The following is a 23650-nucleotide window of genomic DNA, read 5'->3' on the forward strand; positions in this document are numbered from 1 at the left end:
AAAGACCCTCTGTAAGGATACAAGCTCAATCCTGAAAAACAATTAAATTGACAAAAAGTATTTCGATACAAGAGGGCCCGCTATAATACAGGACTCTATGTAGGTAGCTCCAAGCTGCTATACAGCAGATACCGCAGACATTAAGCCCTTGGTATGGCATCGTCTCCTATCTGGAGAGCCATAACGCATAAGTAGGTAGTCGCGTTGAGTGGTGACATCGTCAACTTTCTTTCTTTCTTTCTTTCTTTTTTTTTGCTTAACCGAAATCACAGAGATAGAATTCTTCAGTGCAATGGTCTTGATGAAACTTGACAGAGATCATAAGCTCGCCCCCGTTCCGGAGATCGACAAATAGTATTGTCTGCTTCAAGGTTGACCAAATAACTTGTAGTTGACACTCCTGCTGATACCATCGATCGAAGCCATTCCCCACATACAGCTGCTTGTATTCAGATCTAGGTTCTGTGACTATATCAAGAAACGAAATAAAAAAGCGTCGAACCACCGCGATAGATGATTCCGGCATCATGTAAACTTGCCACGGTCTCCAATAATTGCCGAGTAGCAGACATGCAAGAGGCCACGGGAGTCTTTCTTCAGGTGAGAGTGGAAATAGATAGCCCTTTCATAGGGTACATCAAGATACGGTGGCAAGTATCTGGCATTCAAGTGAGAAGTGCTATGCTTTGGCCCTTGTCAATGGCATTGGGATGGTGGATAGATGGTGATAGAAAAAAGAAAGTGATTTGTTAAGCGAAACTTCTTATATAGGAAAGGACTTACCGCACGCCACCTCTTCAGGTAACCCAGGAGTAGTTACAGCAGGAAGCGGCCGTCTTCCTATGGAAAGGGGTTTACTGGATCTTTGGTGGCTACCACTGGTTGTACACCTAAATCCTTCCATCTGACACCCAAATCCTTTAACTCGCATAGCTAAAAACGGCACCAGGAAGGCGATAAAAGAATCAATTTACCCCTTGTTTAAAAACTTCATCACATGTATTATTCATTTTTCGCGCGGATTTCTTATATACAGCACCTAAAGAATAGTCGAAGTATAGTTATGTCATTCTATCTGACCAGAATATTTATCTAAGCTTAATATTTTATAAAGGAAGGCGCTGTTAGTAAGAAAGGTTTGTGATATTCTTTTAGAAAAGAAAGTAATGATTAATATTTTTACTACCTTTTTTATACAGTTGTAAGGTATACGAGTTCAAGGACTATTTGGGGGTTAAAGGAAGGAGGATAGTGACTAAAGGGAGCCCGGACCCTTATTAGCTGATAGAAAACTAACTAGCTTTTACGTATATATCCTTTATGCCCACTTTTCTTCTTGTCAGCGTACTCCTAGTTTTAATTTTAGTATAGATTATTAGTGAGAAGGTAGAATCTAAGCAATAATCCATCTACATATAAGTTACCTAATATTGAGGCATGGAGTGATTTAACCGTAACCATCTGCCTCCGCATAAGTCCCTATTGTAATAATACTGATATAGCCGTCACAAACTATAGCAGAACTAGGTAGTAGGTCTAGGAGGATTAGGGATTAGAAATATTCATATTAAATTGAACGAAGTATGTAAATAGAGACAGGGTTCAAGAATCCTAGCTTATTTGCTCTATTCTAGGCCTATAACCACCGATTTGATTAATCCCTATTCGCATCCGTGCAGAACTAGAATTATCGAGCAAATAATCTTTGGTTATGAGACGTCCACGACACATAGCCTGTATAAAGCATCCACACTGCCCTTTGCGAAATTTACTCCTTTAGAGACAATCAGCGAAGTAGTGATATTGGTTCGACAAAATGAGTCATTTGGGGCTGTCTGGTCATTTTAAAAGATGCTTATGTACCCCGCCTTCTTGTAACTTCCACCTGGCCACAACTATGTCCGAGTATATTTTTAACATGAGCTCCAAACCAAAGGTTTCTCTGATTCCTTGGGATGCGGAGTCTGACGGCCATATAAAGGCCCTGACATCACAACGGGAGGAATGTCGTTGGCACCAAGAGAAGGTGGGCGTGGAATGGAAAGAGCAGCAACTCAAGGGTGAGAAGTGCATTTACTGGATTGTGAGTTTGATTGATTCTTCCCTGCCAGCATAAACGTCATATATACTTTGCTGCTATGTTATGAATTAAACGAATATTCAAGTGCTGGTACTGACAATCCATGCTAAGGTCATTCCGACCGATGACTCAGAGCAACGGGAAATCAAAGCACACCTCGACCCAGCAAAGGTATGAATATTATATATCGAAAGATCAAGAAGTACCCACTAATGAATCTTCTCATAGGGCAATGAAGAGCTCTCTGACACAGCAACATCCATCAATGGAGTCCCACGCAATGCGACACGGCAAACCTTCATCCCCGTGGGCCACATTTCCCTCGATCCAAAAAACTCCGATGCAGACAAGCTTGAGCTAAACCTTCCCCCTGCCAACGTCTTATGGATCAAATCCTTTTTTGTGTCGCATTCATTCCAAGGCCAAGGCATTGGTCGAGCCGCGATGGATGAAGTCGAGGACATGGCCACGCAGCCACCACTCTCTGCGAAAACATTGATGCTGGACACAGTACAGAAAGACGACCAAGTTAGTCTGGGATTTGCAGAAGAATTTTTCGGTGATACTTCAAAGGTAAGAAAACATACATTGATTGTGTTGACGATCCCCTACGGCCAGCTATATGACTCACTCTATATACAGGTTGTCAATGAGGCGTGGTATAGACGCCGCGGGTATGAATTGATAAAAACCGTGCAGAACTATTATCGCGTGGCGGATAAAACTGGGAAGGTCTGGGATGCTAAGACGGTTTTCATGAGGAAGGACATTTCATAGTGAGCGACAATCTTTCAATCTTCGTTCAATCTCGAATCAAGGAATTTCAGCTTTTCCACTGGGTAGGAACTTTTCTCATACACAGGCTACTGGCAGGTCTTATTATTAGCCATAAATAAGAGTGAAACTTGAGCAAATAACTAGATTGATAAGTTTAGTCTCGATTTGGGTAGTTTGGTGGACTATGAATTTCCAAACTCAGCCCTTAGTTAAACACACGCTATGCGATGGTCTGAGAGACAGCTTCCTGTAGGAGAGCTGAGGCGCTGAGGCACTTGTGGGACAAACCAGAGAATCTATATTTGACTAGAGCATGAACATAATTCAGTAAACCATGGCATCGCCCATAGGCCAAGGCACTACCTAACTAGTCTCAAGGAGGATCCGGAGTGGCCAAGAACTAACAATATGTCTTTCTCACTTGAAACAACATTTATCGTCTATTTACGTTGATCAGCGCCAAACCAGCGTCAAAAGCCTTGGTGCAATTAGCATCTATTGCCCATGTCTGCTCTGTACTCAAATTATTGCATTCTTGAGTCAATGAGCCCGGCGTGACCCAAGAAGCTGGCGGCTAATGCAGATTCATGATTTGCGAAAAGATGGCGCTCACCCTTCTAACCATAGCCCTTGGAATGTAGCCTGGGTACTTCAACATATGTGATATAAAGGCATTGTGGTAATGCATAGGACATGAAGCAGCACAGTATTCTTCGATCAATTCGTTCAAGCCGTTCTCAGCGTCAATAGGGATGAAAGCATCCGCCCCTTTCTGCCTTGGTCAGTCCAACTGGCAGCTTTCAACCTCGATGGCTAGCCTCGTTTCGGCCACCGCAAAACACCTCATCCGTTATGCTAGCAAGGTCAAACTGGGACATATCAAAGATCCAATTCGCCGCAGCAGTGTGAACAACTACTGCGAAACTCTCGAGAAGCAGCTAAACTGATTGATAAGCTCAAACATGTTCCTCTGACCCAAACTCACCGACCACAACGCATAGGATCCAACGATCAGGAAGGCAGAAATCAAGTGGGTTGCAGCGACTTATCAAACTGGTATCATTCAACTCATTTGTGTCTTTTGACTTATTTAGGGGTTCTTACCCGCACAAATCCCACGACGATCCCACTGATCCCGAAGACGTCATATCGGTTCCGGGGACAAACGAGTGGCCTCTGCTCATATCTACAAAGGGGGAAGCGGAAAGGTGATTCGCTGGTGATTGCATGCTTCGTGTCTCGGGCATGAAGCATGCAGATCAAGAATCGAGTACTGCTAATGTATCCGAAGGGGGTCTACATAAACCAACGATGTAGTTCGAGACTGAATCCACCCTAATTTACTATCTTGACATACGTCAAAGATACTGAAAGAACATTATTTCATATCTCTATTTCATTGTAAAATCTATTCATGAAATCTGCTGAAACGATAATATGTTGCACTGTTATACGTATATTTCTTCAACTGACCTGGCTATTCTTCATGCTAAGCTTGGGCGGCCACAGCTTGCGGTGTGAGAAAGGGGGTGGCTGGAAGGGATGTGTGTTGGCTTATCGCTAGCGTCAGTGACAGTGCGTAGGCGCCCAAGCAAAGCACTCCAGTAAAGAGAGTGGGAAGTACAATGAGGAAGTTAGAATAGGCGCCCTGAAACTTGGACTTTGCGCGGTAACTTCGAGAGCTCTGGACACAGGAGAGGCACGCTATACCCAAATAGACAAGCGAAGTACATGATATTGACCTTGTCTTGGAATTCGGACCGAATTTACGTCTGTTGACATTCTGATAAGATATTCACTAGGGATTTACTCCATAGTCTCAGCAAAGCCAAGGCAGATTCAAAAACAAGAGCGATATTGTTATACAACGATGCAAACTCCTCAAAACAAAAGAATGTAGTCATATCTCAGGAACAGGGTATTCATCATCATCAAGGGGTTCAGCGCACAGCGCTCACAGCTTCGCCGCGGTACCAGCCGACGAGATCTCATTGTACAACAAGCTCGTCAGGAAATCCGCATAGTCCTCGCCAGTAACCTGACCGGCAAAGTAGCGCGCCGCCAGCTGGAATTTGTTGCCCTTGGGCCCCTTGGAGGCGAGGTTGTCGGCCTGCTCCTGCAGCAGACGCAGCGCGTAGCCCTTGTCGACGCGCTTGCCTTCGGAGGTGGACACGTTGTGGCGGGTCCACTGCCACAGCTGGCTGCGGGATACTTCGGCGGTGGCGGCGTCCTCCTATATTTATACAATTAGTGCTTGTACTTTATATTACTTATAAGAGTGAAATGGTGGATTGTACGCACCATCAGGAAGTTGATTGGCACGCAGCCAATCCCGCGCAGCCACCCCTCCATATAGCTCAGCCCGATGTTCAGGTTCTTGCGGATGCCGTCCTCGGTAATCTTGCCGGGCACGTTGGTGTTGAGAAGATCGTTGGCCGTGATGTAGACATCCTCACGGCGCACGAAGAGCTGGTTCGGCGTCGGCATATGCTTGTTGAAGATCTCCGAGGCAATGGCGGCCAGCGCCGGGTGTGCCACCCAGGTGCCGTCGTGGCCTGCTCGCACTTCGCGCAGCTTGTCGGCCCGCACGCTCTCCATTGCCCGGTCGTTGGCAGCCGGGTCGTTCTTGACGGGGATCTGGGCAGCCATGCCACCCTACAGAATCAATCAGTATCTTTTCAATCGCCCAAAAGAGGGAATACGCTGGACTTACCATTGCATGTACGCCACGTCGGTGACACGTCTTGATCAGCAGCTTCACGTAGGCGTCCATGAATGGCACGGTCATGGTCACGTCGGAGCGGTCGGGCAGGACGAAGTTGGGGTGCTGGCGGAACTTCTTGATGAACGAGAAGATGTAGTCCCAGCGGCCGCAGTTGAGGCCAGAGCTATGGTCGCGGAGCTCGTAGATGATCTGTGCATTACCTCAGTTAATAACAGCCCCTTTGCTTGGTTTTGATTCACACTCACCTCGTCCATCTCAAACGCCGCAGTGATAGTCTCGATCAAGACCGTGCCGCGGATCGTGCCCCGCGGGACACCCACATAGTCCTGGGCGAGGTTGAAAGCGTCGTTCCACAGACGAGCCTCGAGGTGCGACTCCATTTTGGGCAGATAGAAGTACGGGCCAGCGCCACGAGCAACAAGCTCCTTGGCATTGTGGAAGAAATAGAGTCCGAAGTCAAACAATCCACCCGAGATAGGCTCGCCATCAACGGTAAAGTGCTTCTCATCCAGGTGCCAGCCACGGGCACGAGCAATCAACGTGGGCAAAGTGCGATCGGTCCGCAGCTTATACTCTTTGCCGCCCTGCTGGAAATCGACCTGGCGCCGGATCGCATCATACAGATTGACCTGGCCGTGGATCATGTTATCCCAGGTCGGGGCGCTCGAGTCCTCGAAATCGGCCATGTACGTCCAGACATCCGAGTTGAGCGCGTTCACCACCATCTTGCGGTCGGTCGGGCCGGTGATCTCGACGCGGCGGTCGACCAGGCCAGGGGCCGGCGGTGCGCCCTTCCAGGCATCGTTCTCGCGGATGTGTCGCGTCTCCGGCAAGAAGTCGGGCAGGTGGCCCTTGTCGATCTCGGCCTGGCGGTCGATGCGGCGTTGCAGGAGCGCCTTGCGCGTCGGGTTGAAGGTGCGGTGCAGAATTGCCAGGAAGGCGCATGCTTCCTTGGTGAGGATTTTGCGGGCTTCGTTAGGGATGGCGCCCAGGATGGCGACATCCTTGAGCTGTGCGTCGACGAAAGTCATGTTGAAGAGTGATGGGCGGTGATGTACAATGGTTACACCCAATTCATAAAACAATGCAAAGTGATTTTTTTTTCAACTATAGGATAAAAGAGAAAAAAATGAGAAGGATTCTCATTTACCCCTCCAGTCATATATATAACGCGTCGGTTGTCTACAGGGTTACCGTCCGCCCGAGATAGCATACGTCAGAACCCCCAGAGCCGCGGTTGTGCCCACCCGATTTCGGCTCCAACGAGGGAGCTTATCGCTGCAGCTTGACCTGCTGTTTCCCGCGGGAAACTGTCCTCCTCTCGGCCGACTTTGCCCGGCTGCTTCGGGGTGCGCCGCCCACCGAGTCTAATGAGGGTTACTTGGTATGAAGCAAAGTGTCAGTTTCTCGTCCGGGAGAGGCGACGATTATATATCTTCCCCCTTTTTTATTTATGCTTATTTTCTTATGCTATTCTCGTAAATATCAAACTCTCGAGTCTGCCAATGCTTCTGAACCTTGTCTTCGTCCGAACTCTCCCGAGGGCGTTTGTTGCAGGCCGCGGCACCGGTTGCTGCCTCAGGCTGCCAATCCGACATCTCCCGCTGCAGGACATGTGAAGCCGCATGTGACGGTATATAGCCATCTATAGCGTCTGTAGCAACTCGGATTCAGATGTTTCTATATGGGAAAGTCACCGAGAATCATATGTCTATAAACCCTGGCTGCTTCAGTGGTATCATCCTATTTACGTGTAGTGCAAGCCCGCTCACACCGTCTCGATATATCGCTTCACCTCCCTGCAAGCATGTCAGCCATTTTCAAAAATGTATCGGAGACAATAGGACGAGTACACGGGAAAACACTTACCAGTCTGTGACAGCCTCCTCCCATAAGCGCACTTCGTGCTCTCGAGTTCCTCCGAAATGTTCCACAAAGGCATCGCCAAAGACTTCTCGTGCTACGCTTTCCGGCCGCATAAACGTCGCAATTGCCTCTTTCAATGACTTGGCCAGTCGCGCACCCTTGTCACTCGCACCACCCATGTCTTCGCCCCGGGACAATGGCGGCACGGGAATCTCGAGCCTTTTCTCAACACCGCGCCATCCTAGCGCCAGGATAGCCGCCAGGACAAAATGCGGGTTGGCGTCGGCACCGGGTACGCGGACTTCGAACCGGGTGGCCTTCGGGCTGGCGGTGGGGGGAGTAATAAGACGAATAGATGCCGCACGATGCTCCAAGCCCCACGACACGGTAACTGGCGCCCAGAAGTTTTCTACTAGCCGCTTGTAAGAGTTGATTGTCGGAGCCAAGAGTGGCATGATATCCGGCAAGCCGACTAGAAGACCAGCCAGGAAATGCCGACCCAGATCGGAGAGGTGAGCAACATCAGGGTAGGGCGGGGACGGATCGGCGGTATCGCGGATGAAGGCGTTCTTGCCGTCGGCGGTCACCAGGGAAATGTGCATATGCCCGCTATTGCCTGGAAGACCGTGGCGTGGTTTAGCCATGAAACATGGTGTGATGCCGTGCTTGATGCCGAATGCCTTGACAACATATCTGGTTCAAAACGACTGGTTAGCCACCCGCACCTGAAAACCCTTGAAGCTCTGGTAAGCCTACTTGAATAGACCCGCCTTGTCGGCCATTGACTTTGCCTCTCCGAATTGTAATGCCTGTCATAGCGCGAGTTGATTAGCCCCCGCACCAATAGAACGAGTCGCTGTACTCACAGCCTCATAAACACCCGGTCCACTCTCCGTATGCCACCCTTCAATGTCGCACCGGAATTCTTCGCACGCATCGTAGATGCCATAGAAATAGTCCTGATTGTGCAGAGGCCGCGTGATCGAGTATCCAAACATGCCCTCGGTTAACGGCGGCAACGCATCGACGGGGTTCGTCTGCAGGAAGATGGCGGTTGAAGACGCGGCGCGTTCGGGGGTGGAGTGGTTTCCTGGCGCCCGAAACTGATAGAACTCATACTCGGCTGGGTGACGTCAGTTTCAAGAGCTTAAAGACATTGTAATCCAGCTCCGGTGCTAATATACCTCCGGCCATGGCACGGTACCCAGCCGCCTCGGCTTTGGCCGCAGCACTCTTCAACAACCCGCGTGGACATGCACACACCGGCTGTCGGGTATCCGGGTCCAGGAAGCTGACAAGAAAAAAGGGCACATTGCCCTCCCATGGAATGCGTCGGAAACTGCGCAGATCGGGCATAGCTACCAGGTCGCGATAGCCGTTTTCCTTGTTGCTGACGGACAGCTCTTTGTAATAAGTCGCATCGTGCTGGTCCCAGCCAAAGATGACCGAGCAGAACCCGAAGCCATCATCGAGAATTGACAGGAACTTCTCCTTCTTCATGAGCTTGCCGCGCAGCATGCCGTCGACGTCTATCCCGGCCACCTTGACCTTGCGGTCGTTCTGGAGGATCTGCGCGACATTTTCGACGGTGACTTCGGGGTCTGTGGACATGATGACGGGCTTAGGATTGAGAGAGAGAGAGAGAGAAACAGCAAAGAAAGCGGGTTTGTCCCGAAGCAGGGGCCGAGAGGGGACAGCGCACCGACAGCTTATCAGTCGGTGGTCGGAGTGGGACCCGATAACTAGAGCTGCGTCACTGCTGAGTCAGGACTGCCCCGCGGACGTCGGCCTCGGGTTGTGTGGACTGTCAACACTCACACTTGATTGTTTTCTTTGAATCTCGTGAGATGCCCCTGAAGTCCTTAATTTTCTACAGTAACAGCTGCAGGAGAAGCGTGGATCGTGTTTGGCTAACCGAATAGTCGCATAGCCCTTGCAAATCGCTTATCATGGCTGCTACATCTCCCCGCGGTCGTCTTCAGGGCAAGAATGCCATCGTCACCGGTGCTGGCGGGTAGGTAATCCTTCTACCTTGATGTTTCCCATTGATTATGCTAACTTTATTCGGTTGGGTAGTGGCATCGGCCTCGAAACCAGTATCTTGTTCGCTCGTGAAGGCGCCAATGTCCTGATGGCCGACGTCTCGGCTCCCGCCCTCGAGAAAGCACTCGCCAAGGTGAAGGAAGTGGTTCCTACTGCCCCGCGTGTGGAGACCATCCAATGCGATGTGTCCAAAGAGGCCCAGGTCCAGGCGATGGTCGAGGCACAGGATGGCTGGGGCGGCACTGATGTGATCTTCAACAACGCGGGGATCATGCACGCAGACGACGACGATGCCGTCGGCACCCCTGAAAAGATCTGGGATCTCACACAGAACATCAACGTCAAGGGCGTCTGGTTTGGATCCAAGCACGCCGTGCTCAGCTTGCGCCGTCACAAAAAGACCCGCGGGAGCATCATCAATACAGCCAGTGTTGTGGCTCTGGTTGGCAGTGCTACTCCCCAGCTGGCATACACTGCCAGCAAGGGTGCCGTTCTGGCACTGACACGCGAGCTGTCCATTGTCCACGCTCGTGAGGGTTTCCGTTTCAATGCCTTGTGCCCCGCTCCTCTCAAGTAAGTGTTGCCGACTGCTTTTTTATCTCTTCATCATTAACCTGGTTTCGACAGCACCCCTCTTCTTCAAGACTGGCTGGGTGACGACCAGCCCAAGCGATTCCGTCGTGAAGTGCACTTCCCTACCGGACGCTTTGGGGAGGCCATTGAACAGGCACATGCTGTGGTTTTCCTGGCCAGTGACGAGAGCAGCTTCGTCAATGGAGCAGACTTTGTGGTCGACGGCGGAATGAGCAAGGTATGTGTGATTGTGGATTTACTTTTTGCCGTACTAACATATTTCAGGCCTATGTGACCCCAGAGGGACCCCCGACCGCTGCTCCGCAGAACCTGGGCCGTTAAGATAGAGGTTATAGCGTTGAACATGAGCAATAATAGTATTTATTGAGAAGAACTTTGAAATTGAATAGATGTGTTTAGACGGTGTTCTACAGAACATTGTAATTGTACATGGATAGTCCGAGTTAAAGCGGCAAATGCTATTGCCAGAACAGGGATTGCCGAGGTAAACCCGGACCCCCTAAGCATCCCGAGTATGGAGATATTCAGACTGATTTCACGCCATGATCACATTGTGTGTCAGAATACAATTGAATATGGCATGATAATATCATTAAAAGTAAATCAGATCATATAATACATTCAATCGTAGCAACACCACTGCATGGTCTGATCGAAACATGGCATGACCGGGGCGTAGGCCAACGTCATCCCCCCGCATTCCACTTAAACCCGGGGTCTCCGCTGGGCCGACTGGGACACGCGCCACCTTCAACTTTACTCTCTTCCTCACCCCGAAAACCCCCTATCCAAACCGCCTGAAGATCATTTACAATATTTTCGCTTACATTCCCTGCAACTTAAAAACCATGTCCCACTTCGCCGTCCCAAGTGCAAACAAACCCTACCGAAACCACCCGACCGGCCCCAGCCTGAGGCCTCGGAATGGGCGGTGGTACGTCAGATCCTCGCACCCCCTGATTTGCGTTCTGACCACAAAGGTGTTGGCTAACCTGGTCTCTTCTTCTAATTACAGGTATATTCCACTCGTGGCTGCCATTGGTCTCGGTATGTTTTGTTTTGATTTCCAGCGTTATTTACATTTGCAACTGCATCTCTAACCATGTACTCGCGAGGAATAGGGTTCGGAGCGTACAATTACTACGTCGAGGCTATGTCGCGACGGAATCTTATGGCCATCGAAGAAGAGAAGCGGGTAGCTCGCAACCAGCAACTCATGGATGCATATGGCGACAAAAATAGTCTGGATAATGTCCAGCATGCCCTGGAGACATACAAGGGCCAGTAAAAGGGGGGCCAAGGTTCCGGGAGGTCATGCCGTACTCCGTGGCGCTGGCGGTCATGAAGGAGTAAGGATAGATTCCCAGGTGGTATCTTGATGATTGATGACAATTCTTGAGTTTGGTGGTTTTTCTCATGGCGTTTCGAGCTGTTTTATGCATTTCTCTTATTTCCAATCTTGGCCTCGACATTCTGTCGTGGCTTGCTTGTATTAGCAGAAATTTTCATGGCGCAGATTATTTTCATTCATCTAAATTAACATACTCATCGAAATTCTTCGAGTATTTATACTTGCAATTCGCCATCTGTTTGAGAAGATGGCCTCTACGGCAACAGGAAAAGGTTGCCGCCCGCATAAACCTTAGCCACTCTGTCTATACTCCTCCAAGGTTGATATATGAATGACGAGGTGGTCTGAGGGATTTTGAAAACGAGGAAATGAAAAATAGTGACAGTAGTTTTATCATAGAAATCTTATCAACTCACTGACTTGACCGAGATCGAGTGCTGCCGCACAGTACAGCCCCAACTACTGACCACAACAGAGGATGAAAGAGTTTAATAAGGATTTAAAGTGAATATACCAAAGAGACTAGACCCTTTCCCAAAAACTAGTGGACGTATAAGACCGATCACTTACTCCAAAGAAACCAATCAAGTATTTCGCGAAACACACCCGAGGCACTTGGTTTTGTATTGTTTCGGCGCGATGCCAGCGTAACGATATTCGGAAAGTCCACGCGACGCGATAAGAAGCTTCACACAAACAGCTCCTTCTTGAGCTATAGCGGCGGGGGCAACTCGATAAGACCAAGGCCAGCCGGGCGATCAATACTATGATTTGATAAGCCCGCTGATATGGCCCCAGCCCTAATTGCTTCCCCGCATGCGAGCAGATTGCAGCCCCGTCGGTGCCATCCGCAAAGCGCCAAATGGGCAATGCTTTCCTGTGAGCGAAATGGACATGATACTGATCTTTTATCCCTTGCAAATATCCCTTGGATTGATCTTTATCTTTCTACCCAAACTACCTCTCTCAAACCAGGAATATATTGCATACAGATACTATCATCACTGACCCCACTATGAAAGAAGGTGATCTGCACGGTGACGATGCCCAGTTGGCTTCCTTGGGTCATCGGCCCGAGCTCCAACGCAACTTTTCTACCTGGTGAGACTGCGATCAGAGAAACATTCGCAATAGCTCTAATATTGAGCAGGTCAATGCTGGGACTCGCTTTTGCTGTGTTGAATGTTAGTACCTCTCCTTCTGAATATGAATTGCAAAGCATGATAAAGCTAACCTTGGAACACGGTCACTAGTCATGGACTGCACTTTCGGCCAGCTTATCAATCAGTCTCACCTCTGGGGGTAGCACGAGTGTTGTATGGGGTAGGTCAATCTAGAATACAATCCATTGAAACCGACATTGACACCCATCAGGTCTCGTCACGGCCGGCTTTTGCAATTTTTGCATCGCAGCCTCCCTAGCGGAATTCCTCTCCGCATATCCCACGTATGGTTGATCACGGTGATTCAAAAAGGAGTCCTTATTGACATTGTATAGAGCAGGTGGGCAGTACCATTGGGTTGCAGGTAAATTTCTGTTGAACATTCCTCGAATTCTTTGGCTAATTTTGATCTCAGTTAGTATGTTTATTCTGATGTTTTTTTCTCCGCGCAAATACTGAAACAATCCAGTCTCATGGCCAAAGTGGGTCCCAATCTTGTCCTGGATTACGGGCTGGATTAATGTAGCCGGCTGGGTATGCATTCCTTCAATCGCATCAGATTTCAAGCTTACTTTGATATGTCAGGTTGCTCTCGTCGCTACAAATTCGCTCCTGTCCAGCCAGCTTATTGTTGGGATCATTTCCTCGTTGCACAAGGTAAGGACAAGAAATATCGACGCTTCTTGATCTATCTAACCGGAAGCTAGGACTACGAGCCACAACGATGGCACCAATTTCTCATTTACATTGGGTTAACACTGGCCGCATTTATCATCAACGCCTTTATGAATTCAATTCTTCCGGTCATCTACCGCGGTGCCTGTATGGTATACACCTCCCCTATTTCTGATATTTTCTCATGACAATCAGTTATGTGGTCCATCGGAGGATTTGTAGTCGTATCCATCACTGTCCTTGCATGCGCGTCTCCTGACTACAACTCCGCATAGTAAGTTGTCTTGCCCCTGAAACTTTAGTGCAGGCTGCTGACATCTGCAGTTTCGTCTTTTGCGACTTCGTCAACACAACAGGGTGTAAGATATTTCGTGCCCTCTCGATAACACTGATGCTAATTATCACTAGGGCCTGATGGTATTGCATGGCTGCTTGGAGTACGTCTTCCATCCCTGTTTGAAATTAAATAAAATTCCTGACGATTATACAGCTACTCCAAGGCGGACTAGGTGTTACTGCCTTTGTAAGTGCTTTCTGCAACAACCAAGGGCCTTACTAACATGCCTAGGACGCCGTCGCACACATGATAGAAGGTAGAATACCCTTCCTCTAAGCCTTGTCGATCGTGGATATCTAACTCGAACAGAGGTCCCTCAGGCATCAACAGAAGGCCCCAAGATCATGATGTCCTGTGTGGGCATCGGAACTTTCACAGGCTCAATCTTCTTGATTGTCCTACTCTTTGTCGCCGGCGACATGGGCCAAGTCGCCAAATCGGCTGCCGGCCCTCTCCTGCAGATACTCATTGACGCAACCAGCAATAAAGCGGGTGCGATCTGCCTCTTGATGTATGTTCCAACTCTCTAGATCAGACGTTGATCTTCCAATGATTTCAGCTGACGAAGAATAGGCTGCCGCTTGTCTGCTTGGTCTTTGCTATCATTAGTGTCATGACTACCAGCAGCCGAATGATCTTTGCATTTGCTAGGTAATTCCTCCTGGGTTTGGTCGTCTCAGGAAAAATGGCTGACTTGTACAGGGACGGGGGTCTCCCTGCCTCTCGGGTCTTTGCCGCCGTTCATCCTACGCTCAAGCTGCCACTCAATGCCCTTATTCTGACCGTCATGGTGGTCATTGCCTTTGGTTGCATCTTCTTGGGATCCACGAGGTATTTCCTCCATTCACAACATGAAAAGGGCCTATAAATTAACCAGCTAGTGCTTTCAACGCCATCATATCTGCTTCTGTCGTAGCTCTCGATCTATCCTACGGAATGCCCATCGCCATCAACTGCCTCCAAGGACGAAAGGCACTCCCAGACAGAAAGTGGAAGCTTCCAAGCGCAATTGGATGGATTGCTGATCTGGTATGTTATCGTCAGTAATATATTTCTAGTATGAAACTAACTCTGCTAGATTGCCCTCTCATACATTATCCTCACTACGGTTCTGTTCGTCTTCCCGCCCTCGACCAAGGTCACTGGGAGTAGTATGAGTACGTTAACCCCTTGCAATAACAATCGTCGAATACTGACTGATGCTATGAGATAGATTACTGCATTGCGGCCTTTGCGGTTATTATCATCATCTCTGTTTTTCAGTGGATCGTCGATGGACGGAAGAATTTCACTGGTCCTCGGGTTGATTTCGCGATTGATGCGCTGGATACTACTCCCAGAGAGGCAGACTCAGAGCAGAGAACCAGCGAGAAATAGTATTGTGCATGGGGGGGTATTTGATGAGAGCAACGGAGTTCCAGTTAAGTCCGAGGGTTACTAGACGTCTTTGTAGCCTATCTTGATATTCGTCGCTGAGCTGCAGGAATCCTCTGCTGTGAATACAAGTTTGTATTTCTCAATAGTGAAAAAAAGAGAACGTCTTTGAATAATTGCTACCAGATCAATTGCTTTCTTGGACTATACAGATCCACAACGCAGCTCAGAAAATATATGGAATAGCCCTACTCGTCTTCCGATGCCACTCCTCCCACTTCTTCCCAAAAGTCTGTCTCAACATCTCCTCCTCATCCCGCACCCTCGTAACAAGAACCCACAGCCCAAAGCCCATAAACGCCGCAGCAACCCAAACCCCAACGCCGTCCCACCGCGCCAAAGTCGACCCGGCAATCCAGCACGCCGGCGCCCCATCCCACCGCACAAACAACACCGTACACGCGACCGAGATCAGCGCCTGGCCTAGATAGCTGGGATGCTGCACCCAGCGATAGATGCCGGTCGTGACGAGCTCATCGGGCGCCGCGAGATGGAAGGTGAAATGGCGGCCGAGACCGCCAAACGCCGACAGGCGCACAAAGGCGCCGATGTAGATTGCCAGTAGACAAGCGATGGTGGTTGAGTTCCAGGTGAAGAGGGATGGGGTTGGGTTTTGTGGGTGCGGACAGAATTGTGATACGTGGGCGGGCGCGTAGTCCGGGACTACTGTGAGCAGCGCGTGGTATGTGATGACTGTTACGGCGGTGCGTCGGATAAAGGTGACGTAGCTGCCTGCCACGAAGCTGATGCGGTCTGTCTTGTGTCGGTCTTTTTGAGAGGGGGATGGGTTCGGTGGCGTTGTGCACATGGCGCTGAGATACCCGGCTCCCACCATTGCGATCGCGAGCAGTGTTGATCCTCCTCGAGTCATGTTGTTGGTTGTTTGAGCGTGTTGGTGGAAGAAGTGAGTTGCTGGTGATATGGAAAAGTGGACGATTTGGGGTCTACGTGGCCCGGTTGCTGATTGCCTCGGCCGAGCGTCGCTTTGCTTGGGATGCGGAGAATGGGGCCGGATATGCGGATCCACTGTAGGGATCTTTGGAAACGCAGTCGATCGAGCGTTGTAGCAATATGAGAAAGTCTTCTCTTACTACTAGTCGGTCTTGGTCAAGTAGATGTTATATGCAGCTGTGGTGCACATCATCTCATAGATATTGACCGGCAATAGAGCATCGATATCAAGAATCCTAAATATCTCCACCTATACCTAAGACACCTCAATCATCTCCTTCCCAGCGTCCAATCGCGCCAAACACTCCTCGATTCCGGGATATGTCCAGCTATACACCACATTCCGGAAAATATCTTCAGGCGTCCTCCGGTCATGCGACTCTTTCGTACTGTTTTGAATCCGTGAAGCCCTGACTCTGCGAACGCGGTCAAAGTCTTGCAGGACAGCCGGCACCGAGGATCGATCAATGTCAGCGAGAGTAAACAGCCGGAAGCCCTCTGCGTCCTCAATGGATTGCGTTCCACCCTGACCCTGATGCGGTGTCATAGCGTGCGCGGCATCTCCGATGAGCACGGTTCTCCCGCGGATGTACGTAGGGAGAGGGTCCTGGTCGCGGAGTTGCCAGAGTTTAATATTGTCGGCCATTCTGAAGGAGAGTAAGCAATCAATGGATCAAGAAAAGTATTTCTGTCAAAACTGACTGGAAGATAGTTCGACATTGAGAACCATAATCGGCGAACGCATGAAGCAGATCCTCTCGACTGCAGTTGCTTGACCACGACTCGGTGGTTTCCACGCGCAGGGCAGAGTCTGGGGCGATGCAGACGGCATTCAAGATTTCGAAGTTGCGGCACGGGTAAAATACAACACAGCGGCGGCTGTCATCCTGCGCAAGATGGATGTCTCCGGTTGCGGGCTCCTTTCGGTTCAACACAGGCCACTCGCCGACGGCTTCAGTGACCGCCGCAGCAGGCAAAGTAAAGCGAAATGCAGAGAGTCCAGAAGGCCGCGCGAACTGGAAAGAGTCTTCTCCAACAACCAAAGGCCGAACCATGGATTTTATACCATCGGCGCCTGCATTTATAGCATTAGCTCTTGAGAACGGAAATCCTCCAAATATGTAGAGACTCACCAATAATCAAATCCCCTTGAAGCTCCTCACCATCAGCCAACCGAACAATCCCCTGATCCACATCAACTCCCTCCACCTTCGCCCCCCAGATAATCTTCGCCGGCTCGCCTTGAATCCCCAATTCCTGTGATGGGGCGGTCGCAAGCCGAAGCAACTCATCCCACAGATCAGCGCGATGCTGCCAATACCAGTCGGCACCTGCCTTACGGGAGACGGCGCTCATATCGGCCTCTTTCAGAATATCGCCTTGCCGACTGAGCGTTCTCCAATACGCGCCAGTGAGTGAGCCTGCCCGGCGCTTGTCCAGTCCCAGTTGCTGCACGACCTTGACGGCCCCCGGCGCCAGCTGGATTGCCGCGGCCTGCTCGTGGCCGCCGGGGGAGCGCTCTAGGACTGTTACTGCGTGGTATTCGCGTAGGACGCGGGCAGAGGCTAAGCCTGCTAGGCCGCCGCCGATGATGAAGACTTGGAGCATTTGTGGTGGGAGGATTCTTGTCGCTGGTGCTGGTTATGAAGGTGTTTATTTCATATTTATAGCTCAGAATAGCTTTTTTTCTCTTAGTTTGAGATTGAAAGTTCACTCACGTAACAGTCGGTTGGCTTCGAACGTTGAGGGAGTGTGGGGGCTGGAATGCAACCATATTTCGATGTTGACGTCAGCTTATGACAGGTCCATGCGATGATCGCGGCGATCAATGTGTTTGTTGCTGATGATGATCGCATATGGTTTATCAAAGGCTTTCATAGGCTATTGTTTGATATCTTGGGTGTTGGGTTAGACAGGATCAGGGCAAGATACATGGCAGATAGGGTTCGGTACGGCTGGTAGATCTATAACTTTATCGGGGCTCGACATTGTCAATTCGATGTGCTCGGTTGGATTGGAAATGACCATTTTTCGAATAAAAACTTGGAATAATACCAGTGATTGTCCAAAATCGAAAGATATCACGACATCACATCCCTGACTAGTGACCGATTTATTCGCAGTGTACTACACGCTTCACCGAGTCAATTCTCGAGAAACAGAAATAACTTGACCGGTCCAGCAACTGAATCGGGAAAAGAAAATCTTTTGCATATGGAATATTTCCATAGCGACACTGAAAACTCGAAGATCAAGTAACCAAGTGGCTAGAGGCCTGTCCGGAAACATTTCTATACTTCCGTCTTGTCAGTATCATAGTAACCAGGCTAGGAGCTGATCAAGCTCGACCGGTTGAAAAGGAGTCTAAGCATCTCCTGACCAGGCTAATGGAAAATTCCATCAATTGGTGGAATATTTTGTCTCAGTATACAAGCAAATACCCCCCTTAACATAGAGGGCATCGAGGAGTTTCTTTCTCGGGGAGCTGTAGATTTGAAATCCTCTCCTTTCCCACTGTTGCCATTGTGCGACAGGTCGTCATCGCTGGTCTGTCGCACAGAAACAACGTTATAGTAGGGTCTGCTTTAGATGGAGGCTGTACAGACCTCGAGATTCCCGACGCGGCCACCGCAGGCTATCAGGGATTCGATTCCGTGTTCTGAAGTGCGACTGACATTCGTCAGCATCACCACTCTCAAAAGCCTCCCAGCAAGTGATTCCCACAAGAGCAGTCCCTCGCTAACAGTTTGTGGCGCTGCCAAGCCACCAATGTTCTCGGCGAATCACTCCCTCGTTTTGATCCGACAATAGCCCGACAGGAGAGGGATGAGAGAGCGGGGTGCTTCGGTTCGTGGGATGCCTCGAGACCACGAAAAGCCAGAGTGGGCATAGGCCATGGGACCACGTGCTGTCTGGCTTAGAAAACTTCATGATGTTTTCCCCAGAGAAGCGAATCTCGACTCCCAAGAATGCGAGTGGCCCATTTCACCGGGGTAAAAACGCCAGAATTAGCTGTCAGTCGTAGTGGGTCCACACGGGACAAGATCGCCACGCTCGGGCAGAGCCGAGGTATTCGCTGATCGAGTGTCTCGCTGGATGCCGTGTCTTTTGTTCCTAGGTCGTAGAATCGGACAGACCGAGCGCTGAATCCGTTCAAGACACCTCGAGGGTCGTACCGACCGGACTCGACAAACCGGGGTCTGGAGATGTCTGCTGCCGAGAGCTTGGTCGCTAATTTGGTGGCGTCGGCTGCGTCTGTGCTCGACGGCTGGGGTTGCCGTTCAGATGCGACATTGTCTGGCGACGGTCCAGGTTACCGTGAGCTACTGGTAGGACACCGTCCTTTGGGTCAGCCGAGCGTCTCACACGACGAGAAAAAAACAAAACCACGGGCCGATTTTCATTGGGGATGACAGAAAGAAACAGAACGAAAAAGGAAAAGAGTAGGAATTGCCGAGAGTCACAAAGATGCCGAGTGGAAAGAATCCCAGGACAAACTTTGCTGGGGCCTCTCCCCCGCGGAGCAGCCCCCGATGTAGGCACCGTCTCCGGGGCCCCGGGGGATGCTCGGACTGGCCCGACACTCTGTTTGGCCTCTTCCTTTTGGGGACTCTCCAGTCTCTCGCGTGGCACAACCCTTCGCATATCCACGGCTGAATGCGTGCTAATTTCCCCGGTTTGCCGGGCATGCTTTGATTTTTTCTTCTTTTAGACTCAATTTCAGCGCTAGTAAAATTTTCTTCTACCATTTCTATGGGGTTTTAAGGCTAGTGTGACTCTAGTAGACATGGCTGCAGTTCTCGTGGCATCCACTTTGGGGACATGCTTATATTCGACTATACCGCGGGTGGCCATAATTGGAATCCACCAGACCCGAGTGGGATGAGTTCTTGCATGGCTGACGGTAGTCTGGGGAGTGTAGTAGAGTGTGTTTGTTCATGTTATAAGCATCTTTCACCCCCCCCTTGTGTCCTTGGTCTTCTTCTCTTACTTCACCACTTCCCATCCTTCTGCCTTTCTCTTTCCTTACACATCCACCCTGACATACAGTGCCCCCAAACCAGTCACCTCGAGTGAGCGTTTGTTGCCCACACTCAGTCGATCTTGTCTATCCTCTTCATAACTCAGTCTCATCCTGTCGCCATGCCTGGTGGTGCGGTTGTCTCTGGGCCGGTGGTCGGCGCCGACGCCATGCGCGAGGCCCCGGTCACCTTCAAGGCCTACCTCATGTGCGCCTTTGCTGCTTTTGGTGGTATCTTCTTTGGCTATGACTCGGGCTACATCAACGGTGTCATGGGCATGGAGTACTTTATCGAAACATTCGAACATTTGGTGGGTTGACCTCACTTGTAACCTCTCGAGCATTGCTAACATTTCATCTGTCCAGGACCCTGCCACCACTCCCAAGAATGACTTCGTCGTTGCCTCGTGGAAGCAGTCGCTAACCGTCTCCATCCTCTCGGCGGGGACTTTCTTCGGTGCTCTCATCGCTGGTGACCTGGCCGACTGGTTTGGTCGTCGTCTGACCATCATCTCTGGCTGTGGCATCTTCATCGTCGGCGTCATTCTGCAGACTGCCTCGACTAGCCTGGGTCTTCTCGTGGCTGGCCGTCTTATTGCTGGTTTCGGTGTGGGCTTCGTGTCGGCCATCATCATCCTCTACATGTCTGAGATTGCGCCTCGCAAAGTTCGTGGAGCCATTGTGTCTGGATACCAGTTCTGCATCACCATCGGCTTGATGCTGGCCTCCTGCGTCGACTATGCCACGCAGCACCGCACCGATTCTGGCTCGTACCGGATTCCGATTGCGCTCCAGATGCTCTGGGCTGTCATCCTGGCCATTGGCCTGTTTATCCTCCCGGAGTCGCCTCGTTTCTTCATCCGCAAGGGTCAGAAGGACAAGGCTCGGGAGGTGCTTGCCCGCATCCGTGGCCAGCCCGCCAACTCGGAGTACATCGAAATGGAGCTGAATGAAATTGATGCCAACAACCAGTACGAGCTGCAGTCGATTCCGCAGGGTGGCTATTTCACCACCTGGTTCAACTGCTTCCGCGGCAGTCTGTTCCAGCCAAACAGCAACCTTCGCCGTACCGTGCTGGGCACCTCGCTCCAGATGATGCAGCAGTATGTTCTTCTCTCATTGTTCAAATGCATTCTAGCGTATACTAACATAGTTCTCTGTTAGGTGGACTGGTGTGAACTTCGTGTTCTATTTCGGCACGCCCTTCTTCAAGCAGCTGGGCACTATCCAGAACCCGTTTCTGTTGACAATGATCACCACCATCGTCAATGTCCTCTCGACCCCCTTCTCCTTCTACGCCATCGAGAAGGTTGGCCGCCGCCCTCTGCTTCTGTGGGGTTCCCTGGGCATGGTGATCTGCCAATTCATTGTGGCCATTGTGGGCGTGACCGACGGAGATAACCCCAAGGCAATCTCGGCCATGATTGCATTCATTTGCATCTACATCTTTTTCTTCGCGAGCACTTGGGGCCCCGGTGCCTGGGTGGTGATTGGGGAGATCTTCCCCTTGCCCATCCGTTCTCGTGGAGTGGCCCTGTCGACCGCCTCGAACTGGCTCTGGAACTGCGTAAGCTCATTTCCCCCTACATCTTCAAGTTTGACGACGTTTGTACTGACAATAAACCACAGATCATTGCAGTGATCACCCCGTTCATGGTCAACAAGGATGAGGGCAACCTGGGCGCAAAGGTCTTCTTCATCTGGGGCTCTCTCTGCACCTGCGCTTTCGTCTACACCTACTTCCTCATTCCTGAGACCAAGGGTCTTACCCTGGAGCAAGTCGACAAGATGATGGAGGAGACCATCCCGCGCACCTCGTCCAAGTGGCAGCCTCACTCTACCTTCGCGGCCGAGATGGGTCTGGACGAGAAGGCAGCTGCTGGACCCAAGGTCACCGAGCAGGAGGTCTAAAGCAAGACCGGAACTGCGCTTTGTTTCGTATCTCAAGTCCATTTTTTTTTCCTTTGCTTTATTCCCTGGCGTCAGAGATCCGTGTCTTACACGGCTTGCTTGCCACGTGTTAATGTTTCATGACTTCTCCGACTCATATACCGTTTATGAGCTTGCATGTACTCTAGCTGGGCTTGATCAAATCGATACGAATAATTTTAGTCTGAGCGTGTTGCCTAGTGTAGCTCGGGGAAACATCGGGGCGTTCTATATATATCAGTTTGCCAGATCAACGGCTTATGCAATTACATGTCTAAGAATACCCATACATGGGACCTTGGGAGTGCGATTCCACTGAATAAAATGGAATGGTAAAAGAATCCCAACGCCCCAAACACTAGCAAATACCAAGAATTGACACGCTTCTTCTCAAACCTCCGGCGCAACACGATCCGATAAGAAAACAAGAGCAATTAGGGCACCGGGCGATTTCCGAGCAAGCAATCGCCAAGACTTGTAGGGGGGTTACGTAACCGTCTTGGCGGAGGCTTCGCCCAGGAGTCTTCGAAATAGGCCGTACCTGCATGCGTGTGAATCATCTTGCGTGTGATTTGACAACACAGTGCCAGGGCTGAGTCTCTAGACATTGAGTCTGTGTCAAACATTTCCACTCACCTCCACTCACCAGGGGGTCGAGATTCCGCTGGTGCAGCCCTGAACGACATCTACTCGGGAAACCCGGCCTCGCCAAGAACGGCGTACGTACACTCCCGCGTAAGTTGAGTGTGCTCCCCTTCCAAGTCTCTTCAGACGACGCCGTCGATGCTGGGCCATGATGTGTCTGTGCATGCAAACTGTTTCAATTGAGAAACGATCAGCGCGGTATGGAGCTCTGCAGTATCTGCCGAGGCCTTGTTTTCTTCTCTGTCTGTGGGTGTCTCCGTGGCGAGTTTGAAACGGGCGTGTCCGGCCATGCTATGGCCGTAGGGCATCAACACCGGCTGTTCTGTTGACTGCATCTCCCGCCTACCACGTCCCGGTCCAATATTGGGAAATTCTAATCATACAGACACCATCAAGATGGGCACCAGCGAATCACTCTACACCGGCCTCGTCATCAATGCAGATCCCTTGGATGACTCCTCCACTTACCGCGTGAGATGCCACGAGTATTGCACCTTGGCATCTCGCCCTTAATTCTCCGCGTGGAGAATCCTCCTAACCCAGCACCTCCTCCGGCCCTATCTTGGCAGGGCGCTAGCGCACTCTGCGTACGCCGCGGGATTCCAACACAACACTGTCTTGTTTTTTTGGCTGCTGATTGTTCGGCACAGCACGGCACCTTCGGCTCCGCTCATCTGCCGGCTTTCCCCAATCACTGATATGCGAATTGCGTTCTGTCAACTCATTGATGGGGGGGCTAGGCGACTGAACTCCGTCGGTGTGGCCTACGGCACCTCCGCAGCGGGTCTGGCAGAGGCGTGCGAACCTGGTTTCGCTGATCAATGCTTGGTTTCTCATTTGTTGGTTTTTCCTAGATGGCTCCATCTTTTGTCGTCAGCTCTTTCTTGCAGACGGCGTCGTTCTATACGCTGCAAACGCTGCGGCCAACCTTTAATATCGGGTTCTGGTCTTTGCTCCGGTCAATGGCTCCAGCAGATCTATCTATAAAAAGGCTTGCCCGGCCCTGAATGAAAGTCCTATCTTCAAAGATATCTTCTCACTCAATAGTTACTTCCACGT

General features: G+C 50.4%; 10 protein-coding genes across 10 annotated transcripts; 5 read left to right on the forward strand and 5 right to left on the reverse strand.

Moving 5' to 3' along the window:
• Positions 1 to 1897: 1897 nt before the first annotated feature.
• Positions 1898 to 2857, forward strand: NUU61_007328 (GNAT family N-acetyltransferase; the record flags this gene model as incomplete). Its single annotated transcript, XM_056657853.1, has 4 exons — positions 1898 to 2083; positions 2192 to 2251; positions 2309 to 2653; positions 2723 to 2857. The coding sequence occupies 4 exons, from the start codon at positions 1898 to 1900 to the stop codon at positions 2855 to 2857; spliced, it is 726 nt and encodes a 241-aa protein (XP_056510653.1).
• A 1954-nt stretch (positions 2858 to 4811) lies between these two features.
• NUU61_007329 (malate synthase) lies at positions 4812 to 6613 on the reverse strand (the record flags this gene model as incomplete). The annotated part of the gene is made up of 4 exons (XM_056657854.1): positions 4812 to 5090; positions 5159 to 5512; positions 5571 to 5771; positions 5828 to 6613. 4 exons carry the CDS (start codon positions 6611 to 6613, stop codon positions 4812 to 4814), a joined length of 1620 nt encoding a protein of 539 aa, XP_056510654.1.
• Positions 6614 to 7350: 737 nt separating this feature from the next.
• NUU61_007330 (glutamine synthetase family protein) lies at positions 7351 to 9059 on the reverse strand (the record flags this gene model as incomplete). Its single annotated transcript, XM_056657855.1, has 5 exons — positions 7351 to 7381; positions 7452 to 8141; positions 8205 to 8257; positions 8315 to 8571; positions 8633 to 9059. 5 exons carry the CDS (start codon positions 9057 to 9059, stop codon positions 7351 to 7353), a joined length of 1458 nt encoding a protein of 485 aa, XP_056510655.1.
• A 338-nt stretch (positions 9060 to 9397) lies between these two features.
• NUU61_007331 (putative short-chain dehydrogenase/reductase family protein) lies at positions 9398 to 10406 on the forward strand (the record flags this gene model as incomplete). The annotated part of the gene is made up of 4 exons (XM_056657856.1): positions 9398 to 9462; positions 9525 to 10064; positions 10119 to 10302; positions 10350 to 10406. The coding sequence occupies 4 exons, from the start codon at positions 9398 to 9400 to the stop codon at positions 10404 to 10406; spliced, it is 846 nt and encodes a 281-aa protein (XP_056510656.1).
• Positions 10407 to 10933: 527 nt separating this feature from the next.
• On the forward strand, positions 10934 to 11373 carry NUU61_007332 (uncharacterized protein; the record flags this gene model as incomplete). The annotated part of the gene is made up of 3 exons (XM_056657857.1): positions 10934 to 11019; positions 11101 to 11132; positions 11207 to 11373. The coding sequence occupies 3 exons, from the start codon at positions 10934 to 10936 to the stop codon at positions 11371 to 11373; spliced, it is 285 nt and encodes a 94-aa protein (XP_056510657.1).
• A 1078-nt stretch (positions 11374 to 12451) lies between these two features.
• On the forward strand, positions 12452 to 14988 carry NUU61_007333 (uncharacterized protein; the record flags this gene model as incomplete). Its single annotated transcript, XM_056657858.1, has 20 exons — positions 12452 to 12537; positions 12587 to 12620; positions 12690 to 12759; positions 12811 to 12883; positions 12935 to 12963; positions 13015 to 13017; positions 13069 to 13133; positions 13185 to 13256; positions 13307 to 13421; positions 13470 to 13548; positions 13599 to 13633; positions 13683 to 13711; positions 13765 to 13797; positions 13843 to 13867; positions 13921 to 14122; positions 14185 to 14262; positions 14314 to 14442; positions 14493 to 14640; positions 14690 to 14768; positions 14825 to 14988. The coding sequence occupies 20 exons, from the start codon at positions 12452 to 12454 to the stop codon at positions 14986 to 14988; spliced, it is 1548 nt and encodes a 515-aa protein (XP_056510658.1).
• A 223-nt stretch (positions 14989 to 15211) lies between these two features.
• NUU61_007334 (methyltransferase family protein) lies at positions 15212 to 15916 on the reverse strand (the record flags this gene model as incomplete). Its single annotated transcript, XM_056657859.1, has 1 exon — positions 15212 to 15916. The coding sequence occupies one exon, from the start codon at positions 15914 to 15916 to the stop codon at positions 15212 to 15214; it is 705 nt and encodes a 234-aa protein (XP_056510659.1).
• Positions 15917 to 16252: 336 nt separating this feature from the next.
• Positions 16253 to 17604, reverse strand: NUU61_007335 (uncharacterized protein; the record flags this gene model as incomplete). The annotated part of the gene is made up of 3 exons (XM_056657860.1): positions 16253 to 16643; positions 16699 to 17071; positions 17130 to 17604. 3 exons carry the CDS (start codon positions 17602 to 17604, stop codon positions 16253 to 16255), a joined length of 1239 nt encoding a protein of 412 aa, XP_056510660.1.
• Positions 17605 to 20139: 2535 nt separating this feature from the next.
• On the forward strand, positions 20140 to 21928 carry NUU61_007336 (sugar porter family MFS transporter; the record flags this gene model as incomplete). The annotated part of the gene is made up of 4 exons (XM_056657861.1): positions 20140 to 20328; positions 20384 to 21120; positions 21182 to 21584; positions 21647 to 21928. The coding sequence occupies 4 exons, from the start codon at positions 20140 to 20142 to the stop codon at positions 21926 to 21928; spliced, it is 1611 nt and encodes a 536-aa protein (XP_056510661.1).
• Positions 21929 to 22432: 504 nt separating this feature from the next.
• On the reverse strand, positions 22433 to 22741 carry NUU61_007337 (uncharacterized protein; the record flags this gene model as incomplete). The annotated part of the gene is made up of 2 exons (XM_056657862.1): positions 22433 to 22487; positions 22593 to 22741. The coding sequence occupies 2 exons, from the start codon at positions 22739 to 22741 to the stop codon at positions 22433 to 22435; spliced, it is 204 nt and encodes a 67-aa protein (XP_056510662.1).
• Positions 22742 to 23650: the final 909 nt, after the last annotated feature.

This window comes from Penicillium alfredii, assembly GCF_028826965.1.
Source record: "Penicillium alfredii strain IBT 34128 chromosome Unknown utg000009l_segment0_segment0, whole genome shotgun sequence".
In the NCBI taxonomy this organism is placed as follows: domain Eukaryota; kingdom Fungi; phylum Ascomycota; class Eurotiomycetes; order Eurotiales; family Aspergillaceae; genus Penicillium; species Penicillium alfredii.